A 10,220-nucleotide genomic window follows, 5' to 3' on the forward strand; every position below is an offset into this window, starting at 1 on the left:
CTGACTCCTCCAAATTATATCCAGGTGTCATTGCTATAGTACAGACCAGTCCCTTGAGAAGATATAATAAAATGGTTGCTGATATATGAGGGCTGTACTCACATTTGTGAGATATTGTAGCTGGTGCTCTTCCAAAAACATCACATAGTTGTGTTATTGAAAACCCTTCAACAGGACTTACTAATGACATTTGGCATTAGTTCTTAGAAAAGGCTTTTTTTTTTCTTTCATTTTTTGTTATTATACTTTGGATCAGACAGGAAGGACTACAGCAGTCTGGCTACCCCCACGAAGCGTAACAAAACCATCCCAGTGGGGGAGTGAGGAGAACCCCAGCAGCTTGGCGGCGTGTTGTCACTAAGCTATTGGTTGATGCGGGAATAGCGTCCTTTAAAACGGAGTCGGATAAATGAGCAGGAAGCGATTAAAACATGACTTCCTCAGATGTGATGTCTGTGTGTGATAACGGAGTTGCTGATGGGAATGATACACACACACACACACACAGTTAGATACTATCCACATAGTGAAGGACAAGCTAACATGCTTTGTCATCCTGCAACGTGACGGTTCCTCCTCCTCATTACGGGAATGTCATACCACTTTCCTTATTCATTACTAGACATGTATGCATGTACTGTATGTACGTGTACAACTGACTTTGTAGCTCAAAATCACAACAAAGGGTGCATTCACACTTGGCATGTTTGGGTCAATTAAAAGGAACTCTATCCTGTCAAATAACATTCTCTCCAAGTCAACGATAAGCTTGATGAATTCTCTGCCTTTCAGGTTTCTGGTAATGAAAAGCCCACAAAGCAAAGTCATTTCACTAAAGCTCATTTATCACAAAAATACAAGTCCAAAAAGCCTCGCAAGCGGTCCAGCATGTACGTAGATCACTGCAGCCGCTGAAGCGTCATATGAAATGCAAAGTGTTGAAATGTTTTCGGTCAATTCAATAGAGTTTTTCCATTCATAGCTGTTACCTTATAGCATAAAAACAGAAAAAAATATTTCTTGGAAGGCATTTGTGAGCACGAGAGAGAACACACACCTGACCTTTTCAAAAAATAATCCTGACATTTATCAGACCGGTACTGAAGGCTGGGGGTAGGACAGCTCATTTAGACCGACCTCGTAATGATACGACCTAATAATCATTAGTTCTAAATAAACACATGCAAAGCCAGGGACTAATGAGATACTTAGCGCTTGCCTGTTCCTGCTTTTATTAGACGGAAAACAAGAATAATAAACTCCCCGTGATCCATCAATTACATTCCTCTTAATAGAGCCAGTGTAATGCTCATTCTGGGATGCTTGCGATGATGAATGGGCAGTGGGGCTTGGCAAGCGCTACAGCGTTCGCACAGCATCTCTCAAAGTGCGGAGAGATAGTTACGGTTCATAATGCGAGCTCGACAGTGACGCAGGGAGAAACAACAGTGCCACACATCATAGGTGTCCAATTTAGAGGGAAGAAAGAGCTACACGTTTACAAGAAATGCACCGACATTATCATTGCAGCATTTAAGCATAAACAGAGGGAAAAAAACAAGAACACTCAGTGAAGAACTATCTCTTGGCAGGAACATTCACAGAGATAAAAGCAAAGATGTTGAGGTTCTGCAAGTTGCAAACTGAGGCCAAATGTGCAATCTGGTTCACATCTGTATTACATTTGCATAAACAATGACAATTTCTATTAAAATGCAAAAAATTTAAGAGATATAGGCACTCATTCAGCTGTTTTCACACCAACAGCCTTGGAGCAGAAAGGAGACAGCATGAAGTTGGCTCATTGCTCTGTGTGCATCATATGAACAAATAAGTACGTTTGATGATTATTTTGTGCATTAAGAGTGTTTTATCTTGAAGATTTCACCAGCACGGCCCAGCGGTTAAAACCTCTCACTGAGTGGGGATTCCCCCGAAAATGAGGCTTTATTGTTGGTTGTATGTATTTTTGTACTTACTGTATATGGATATTGCGTTGTCATAATTGTGAAACTTTCCTCTTCAATTTCGTATTAAATTAATATGCAGACCCAAAGGAAAACTGCACTTTTTTGGAATGATCCACAAAGACGAATAATTTTGTGGAATCATACTCCTTATGTGAGACTTGAACACACGTCTCGCTCTTTTCTGCACACTCTAAAGATATAAAAACAGCTGAAAAGACGCAGCTATGAATGCACATAATGGGAAGCACTTATTCCGTCTATAAAGCCTTCTGAAAAAAACTCCAAAAAGAGCCAACAACACTCCATTTACATATAATGTGCATAGTAACCAAGCTACGGCATCATTATTACTATTCACATTGTTACACAGATCGAACTACCTTACTCGCTTATTGACACACAACACCGGCAAGCTACTAGCCGGTTAGCGACGAGCTTCACCACACACTCGCCCGCAGCACGTCAGTGCCGCACTCTCTATGCCTCAGGCCACTGCCAAATGGTAACGCTACTTATTGGAGCTTCTGCTACTGCTGCTGCTGTTGGTGAATTTGGAAAAGTAAATGCTAGGTGTAGCATAGTCCATAAAATTCCGTAAAATTCGTAGTCAATTGACAGCATGTCACATGCGAAGCCTATCTATGCCAGCGTGTGTGATCGCTAACATTTCAATCTTATTCGACTCTCTGGCGTCTTTATCCCATTTGCACTGCCTCTCTGGCGGTAGCCATCCATCCATCCCCCCCCCCCCCCCCCCCCAATCGGGTCCAAGTCACGGGGGCAGCAGTCTCCGCAGGGAAGCCCAGACTTGCCGGTGCCCAGCCACCTCCTGCAGCTTCACCAGGAGGACACCAAGGCATTCCCATGTCAGCTGTGAGACCTCCGGTCTGTCCTAGGTCTGCCCCCAGGGCCTTCTTCCGGCTGGGCATGCCCAGAACACCTCACCAGGGAGGCGTCCAGGAGGCATCTCAACTGGCTCCTCTCCATGTCTGATTCTTGGGACATGGAATACTTATGGCTTGTCTTCAAAACACTAGATGTGTGTCTGAGTTGTTCAACAAACACATAGTACGCCCAGGTTTAAGTCTCCAACAGGTACCTCTTAATCAGCAGTAGCTCACCAGCTGATGTTAACCGAAGAATATTTGCTTCACCTCTTAGTAGTTTTATGAGTGTTGTATTCAAACATGACGGCTGTATTTAATGACAAATGATCACACTGAGTGAAGATGTTCTTTGTAAATAAACTACAATTAAATGTTGGCAGTCACATAAAACAGCTTATCTCTCCTTTCTCATTGTCAAAGTAGATTTAATAGTGCTGCAAGTTGGATACGCCTGTGCTATCATAACCCTGGACTCTCAATTTATACTCTTTACACACCACACATTTCCATCCATCCATTTTCTATGCCGCTTATCCTAGTTAGGGTCACGGGGGTATGCTGGAGCCTATCCCAGCTGAGAGGCGGGGTACAGCCAATCGCAGGGCACATATAGACAAACAACCATTCACACTCACATTCATACCTATGGACAATTTAGAGTCGCCAATTAACCTAACATGCACGTTTTTGGAATGTGGGAGGAAACCGGAGTACCCAGAGAAAACCCGCGCACGCACGGGGTGAACATGCAAACTCCACACACAGATGTTTTAATGTACGACTTATTGTGTTATTGATGGCTATCTTAGACATTGTGGTGAAATCCTAGACTGTCTCTCAAACTGAATACTTCTGTCACTACACTTCAATATAGATACTATAGTGGTGTGAAAAAGTGTTTGCCCCCTTCCTGATTTCTTTTTTTTTTGCATGTTTGTCACACTTAAATGTTTCAGATCAGACAAATTTAACTATCAGTCAAGGACAACAAAACTGAACACAAAATGCAGTTTTTAAATGAAGCTTTTTATTATTAAAGGGAGAACAAAAATTCAAAGCTACATGGCCTTGTGGGAAAACCTTATTGCCCCCTAAACCCAAAACCATCACTACTTGCTGGTGTGTTCTGGATCATTGTCCTGCTGCAGAACCCAAGTTCGTTTCAGCTTGATGTCACAAACACATGGCCGGACATTCTCCTTCAGGATTTTTTGGTAGACAGCAGAATTCATGGTTCCATTTATCACAGCAAGTCTTCCAGGTCCTGAAGCAGCAAAACATCCCCAGACCATCACACTACCACCACCAATTTTACTGTTGGTATGATGTTCTTTTTCTGAAATGTGGCATGACTTTTTACACACACCTTCCAAAAAGTTAAATTTTTGTCTCATCAAAACACATAGTACGGCACATTTTCTGGCAAAATTGAGACGAGCCATAATGTTCTTTTTGTTCAGCAGTGGTTTTCGTCTTGGAACTCTGCCATGCAGGCTATTTTTGCCCAGTGCCTTTCTTATGGTGGAGACATGAACACTGACCTTAATTGAGGCCTGCGTTTTTTTGGATGCTGTTGTGGGGGTCTTTTGTGACCTCTTGGATGAGTCGTTGCTGTGCTCTTGGGGTAATTTTGGTAGGCCCGGCACTCCTGGGAAGGTTTGCCACGGTTCCATGTTTTCTTTCTGGATAATGGCTCTCACTTTTAGTTTGCTAGAGTCCCAAAGCTTTAGAAGTGGCTTAATAACCTCTTCCAGACTGATAGATATCAATTTATCTCAGTTAAGTTAGGCTTTAACAGGGGGGCAACCACTTTTTCCACACAGCATCATGTAGGTGTGGATTTTTTTACTCCCTTATAATAAGTTTCATTTTGTGTTCAGTTGTGCTGTCATTAACTAATATTTAAATTAGTTAGATCATCTGAAACATTTAAGTGTGACAAACATGCAAAAACATAAAAATCAGTAAGGTGGCAAACACTGTCACACCACTGTATGAATGTATGCATAACATGTTACACGGTTTACTTGTGCTGCTCCAAATCATTTGTTGCTGCGCCAGAAATGACTGCAATATTGACCTGCTTCCTCTTCTTCTTGTTCTTCTGTCCTTTTAACTGTGAATTGCAACCAGTTACTGCCTCAATTTCCGCTAGGTAGCCAAAATGGCAATGATGGAGGGTGTTTAGAGTCCATCGCTGCACACTCATCATTTTGCCCGTGCTGACTGGAACATCTGGGTACTGATGTTGACAGTGTGCCATTTGAGAAATCGTCCTAGTCTTGTTTTGAGGTTTTGTACAAAGAGAAGTCCGGCCCCCAGTTTCAAAAAGCTAACTATAGCTGTGACAGCATCCTAAGTTTGAGCAGGAAAGAGGAACCACAAATCTAAATTGGCCTGTGAACTGAAAAAGCAACCAGAAAGTTGCACACAAACATAACAACAATGCAATCTTTTTGGAGGAGGTAAAAAAGAAAACATTTTAGCAAGGCCTGACAAGAAATCCCTCAGCCAGAGCCAGCCTATTTTCTCTGTTAGCAACTGTTGTTGCTGCCATAAACAGGGTAGCCTTGGGAGGGAGGGGGGGGATCTAAATACACCAATGACTAATGTCAGTCAAACAAAAGCACTGGACAGGAAGGTGAAAGATAGGAGGGAATAAAAAGACGAGAACAAGGCCTCTTGTCTGGATGTACTAGACAGCAGAGGTGGGGGGGAAGGGCGGGGATATACTGGCGGGTGGGGAAAGAGGGGAAGTGGGTGGCCACCCCTGGGGGGCAGGAGGGGTCACCAGCTTAATCGCTTGCTAGCCAAAACTGAGCCCGCCAAAATGGAAAAGCAACTGTCTTTGCATCCAAAGTGTTTTTCTCTCTCAGGTAAAGCTGTGACTCACTTTAAGAACCGGGAAGAAGGCAGCCTCCTCCCCCGCGCCTGACCCTGCATGCCCACCAGTTTCTCAGGCAGCTAGCCAGCCAGCCACCCCCTGCACGCATGCAGCTTACTCAGCCATAAAGACAATGCTGCCATAGCGCCCCCACCCCCCCAAACACACACACTCATACACACAATCCCAAAACTCCCTCACATAAGCTAAGCCCTCTTCAATAAAAACATCACCATGGTGATGGGCCAAGCCTTCCTGACCCACATGCACTGTCCATCGCTTTCACGTGGGAGGGGTTGGCAATACACTGCGTCTGTCATTTCTGTGTGATAATGGATTCATTGATTATTAGTGATTTTGTCAATTAGGTGGAATTGAAGCAAAATTAGGCTAAATGGAGTGCACTACTGGCCACAACCAGCAGACGCGCATTTGATTCAGGTGAACAATTTTAATCAAGTTTCTGTAATCAGCTACAGGCATGCGGACCTCCACCATGGCACAGCTCCTCTGGGAAGCATTAGTCGTCTCATTACAACATTAGTGTTAAAACAGGAGTTCACAATGTTCAGAGCCCATCAAAAATACTTTTAAAAAGCATTTTAAAAACAGCAATGTGACAACATTACCTTTGATAACAAGTAACGGCGTATATAATAACTAGCCAATCAGTAGCGAACTACAGTTATGTGAAAAAATTAGGACACCTTTGGTGCCCCGTATGGGTTGTGGTCAAAATGCTTTGGAAGACATGCTAGCATACATGTAATACTGTATAGACACACTGAAAGTTTTATAGCCATGAGACAAATTGTCAGTGACTTGTGGCCAATTAGCTGCCAAGTCCTGCCCGTGCTGCTGAAAAGACATTTTCCTTTGTCAACCAATCTTGATCAAATTTTATAAACACATGCCCATCGGTCCCCTAAAGATCATTCACCTAAAGATACAGCTAATGTTTTACGGAGTTGTGTGAGAAATTTCAAGTAACTCTGACATCTGGGGTTGAAGAACAGCGACGCAATGTGGTGTATTTGTCAGAAAACAGCACAGGCAGCACAGTAGGGGTGCATGTTTTGAGAAACGTCCACCCTTTTGTCTGCAACGGTTCAGGAACAAGAAGCATGAACTAGACTGTAGCTATCACTCAACACTAGCAGCTAAAGTTGCCATGTTGGCATCTGCTTACCTCACAAATTAGACTCTTGTTTCACAACGCCATTTGACATTTTTTTCCCAGTTATTTCTATTTGTGATAAATATGCAACAATGTTATTTATTTGTTTTTTTATTTGGATTACTTTCCCTACAAAACAAGAACACCAATCTGCAAGCAGTCCATTTAGCCACAGAAGCCAACCTTTATTAAAAATGTATCAGCTGGCTTTGAATTCAGCCTGAAAGTTTTTAAAGTGGGTAAAAATTCTATCAAGTCATTTGCCCGCCTAGACGGGTGGTGGAAGGGTAAGGTGAGGAGGAGGGGTGTGTTGTTGCTGTCAAAGCACGTAAGAAAATTAACTGAAAAACAACAAATAAAAAGACTTAAATGCAAGAAAACGAAAAGGCTATGTTTCTGCCTGTCCTGGTTAAGCTTTGCATTGCTCAACACTCATAAATATGGAAAGGCTTTGTTTTGTGCCCCCCCATTCCACTGCCGCCACCACACCTCATAATACACACTTTACTCCCTCCCCTCGAGCACTTCATGCTCTGTAAAATGAAACTGAACACAAAAAGGTCCATGGTATGAATAAGTCACAAGCGTACATGCATGGTCAATGACAACAGTGAACATTTTAATAGACTGTGTGCAAAAGAGAAACAGTGGACACAGTCCTACATACTTGCCCTAATTACTGCACAAAACAAACAGCCGCGGCGGAGAGGAAGCTGAGAGAATGTTCAACTGGTTTCATGGAGCTCACATTCATATGTTAATAAGTTAGCTGCATGCCATGGATGTTTGCTCTACTGACTGCATCACTTGCAGCGGCTGGGGTCACCTGCGACCTCGCCGAATTCCACCGAAAAACACATATTGTAGATGTGCTGCTGTACTGAACACATCCATCAGCAGACGAATAATGAGGTTTTCTGTTTAGGCTGCATGCTTACACCGAGTGACAAGTATATCATCTGGGGAGTTTTTGCATAATCGCAAAGACAAACAGTTGTGCTTGCTTGGAGGAAGTTTTGATATAGGCAAAGGCTATTCAACAGGGAGGGACTAATATTTTTGCAGTAGGTCCTTAATAACAGCAAGGTGCTTTTTACATACTGTATAGAGGATCTTTGACTAGCATTTTTTTAGACTAGTTCCTGAAAAACAGCAGAGCACGTCTGTCATATTTAGAGAATCTTTGACTAGCGTTTTTTTGCTTAAGTCCTTAAAAAGAACAAGGCGCTCCTTACATACTGCATAGAAGATCTTTGACTTCATTTTTAAGTAGGTCCTTAAAAACAGCAGAGTGCTTCTGTCATATAAAGGATCTTTCACTAGCACTCTTGTAGTGTATCCTTAAAAACGGCAGAGTGCTCCAGTCATATAGAAGATGTTTGACTCTGGTTTATTTTGCAGTAGTTCCTTAAAAACAGCAGAGCACTGTTGTCATTTTAAGGATCTTTGACCAGCATTTTTGCAGTCTGCCCTTAAAAACAACATCGTGCTCCAGTTATAGAGGATCCTTGAATAGCATTTTTGTAGTAGGTCCTTAAAAACAGCAGACCATGTCAGTCATTTAAAGGTTCTTTGACTTGCGCTTTTTCAGTAGGTCCTTAAAAACAGCACAGTGCTCCACTCATACAGACAATCTTTGACTTGTATTTGTTTGAAGTAGGTCTTTAAAAACAGCAGAGCGCTCCTGTCATTTTGAGGATCTTTGACTAGTGTTTTCTTTACCATACAGCCTTAAAAACAGCAGAGCGTTCATGTCGTTTAAAGGGTCTTTGACTGATGTTTTTTCAGACTTAGATCTTTAAAAACAGCTGAGCCCTCCTGTCATTTAAAGGACCTTTGACCAGCATTTTTGCAGAAGGTCCTTAAAAACAACAGACTGCTCCTGTCATATAGAGGATCTTTGACTTGTGGTTGGTTTTGTTTTTTTTTTACTGTACAGCCTTAAAAAACAGCAGAGCGCTCATTATTTAAAATGATCTTCGTCAAGCGTTTTTTCCAGTAGGTCCTTAAAAACAGCAGAACACTACAGTTATATAGAGGATCTCTGACGGGTGTTTATTTTGCAGTAGAATCTTAAAAACAGGGGAGCACTCCTGTCATTCAAAGGATCTTTGACTCAGGTTTTTTCAGTAGGTCCTTAAAATTGCATAGAGCTCCAGTCATACAGACGATCTCTGACTTGTGTTACAGGTCCTTAAAAACAGCAAAGCACTGCTGTCATTTAAAGGATCTTTGACTGCCGTTTTTTGCTGTGGATCTTTAAAAATAAAAAATAAAAAGAGGTGAGGTAAAATCGTGAAGGTGTTACATACAAAACATGAATTATGCTGAAGGGAAAAGTCCTGAACAATTTAGTGAAATATCGCTGATAGAGACACTGAGGCTGCTCACAGATGGGAGTACCTGGGCTGGGCATGGTGTGGAGAAAGCAAAGTTACTCGCAGCAAAACTGTTAGGTTCCACTTGCTATTCTCTTGAGTACATTAAGAGCAAGTTTGCAGCTCCTTTTTTTCCACCCGCAAGTCAACTGTAACTAACTGAGGTTGATGTGTGGAAAGAAAAGCGAGGAGCAGGGTGGTTTTGGGACATGGACGGAGTGTGTGTGTGTGTGTGTGTGTGTGTGTGTAGGAGAGGAGGACGCAGCTGTCAATCACCTGAGAGGAGACACCTTGCAGCCCCGCGGAGCCACACCTTAAAAAGGGCGCTACGTCACCCACCGAAACTCGGGTCAAAAGAACGAAACGGGGCCAAAAACGCGACTGCAGTGACAACATATGTCGGCTACACGCCATTGTAGTCACCAAAATATCCAATTATAGCCTTAAGGGGCGTTTAATATTCTACAAATAATATGGTAAAGGAGAGGCACCTGTCGGACTTCCGTGTCGACGTCCGCCCTGACAGGTGGTCAGGTTTCAAACATGTAAATGACAAATCAAACACTTTAAAAATGTATCTTACCGTGTCGTAAAAGTGTCGCGGCGCCCAACAAAAGCAGCACTTTAATGCAGTCTTGTCCACTTAGGACGTCTTGTCTCGCCATGATCGGTCGCTCGCTCCGAATATGCCAGGAACAGGTACACTTTGTGGGGTTGCAAAAAAAAAACCCTGCTCCTCAGGCGTCCAATTCTTGTTTTAAAAAAGTCCGCTTCAGTTTAATTCCGCAAACAGTTACCAAGCAGGTAAATGATTCTCTTCTTTTCTTTACTCCCGTTGGGTTGACTCACTCTTCTTGACTGACTGTGTACGTGTGTGTTGCCGCGCTGCTTGCGCTCCGACAAATAGTCCCTCCCGCTTTCAGT

The 10,220-nt window shown here is 42.7% G+C and overlaps 1 protein-coding gene across 3 annotated transcripts in view; it reads right to left on the minus strand.

Annotated features, from left to right (window-relative positions):
- Positions 1-10,208, minus strand: part of si:ch73-22o12.1 (nectin-2) — a 160,394-nt gene extending 150,186 nt beyond the window's left edge. For 2 of the 3 annotated variants that reach the window (XM_054781184.1, XM_054781182.1), the window contains exon 1: positions 9,880-10,208. In XM_054781184.1, coding sequence (XP_054637159.1) covers positions 9,880-9,961 — 82 coding nt within the window. In that variant the 5' untranslated portion in view covers positions 9,962-10,208. The remainder of the gene's footprint in view (positions 1-9,879) is intronic. The other variant, XM_054781183.1, reaches the window with a different exon arrangement.
- Between the last annotated feature and the right edge of the window lie 12 nt (positions 10,209-10,220).

The sequence above is a fragment of the Dunckerocampus dactyliophorus genome, chromosome 7 (assembly GCF_027744805.1).
Source record: "Dunckerocampus dactyliophorus isolate RoL2022-P2 chromosome 7, RoL_Ddac_1.1, whole genome shotgun sequence".
Lineage (NCBI taxonomy): Eukaryota > Metazoa > Chordata > Actinopteri > Syngnathiformes > Syngnathidae > Dunckerocampus > Dunckerocampus dactyliophorus.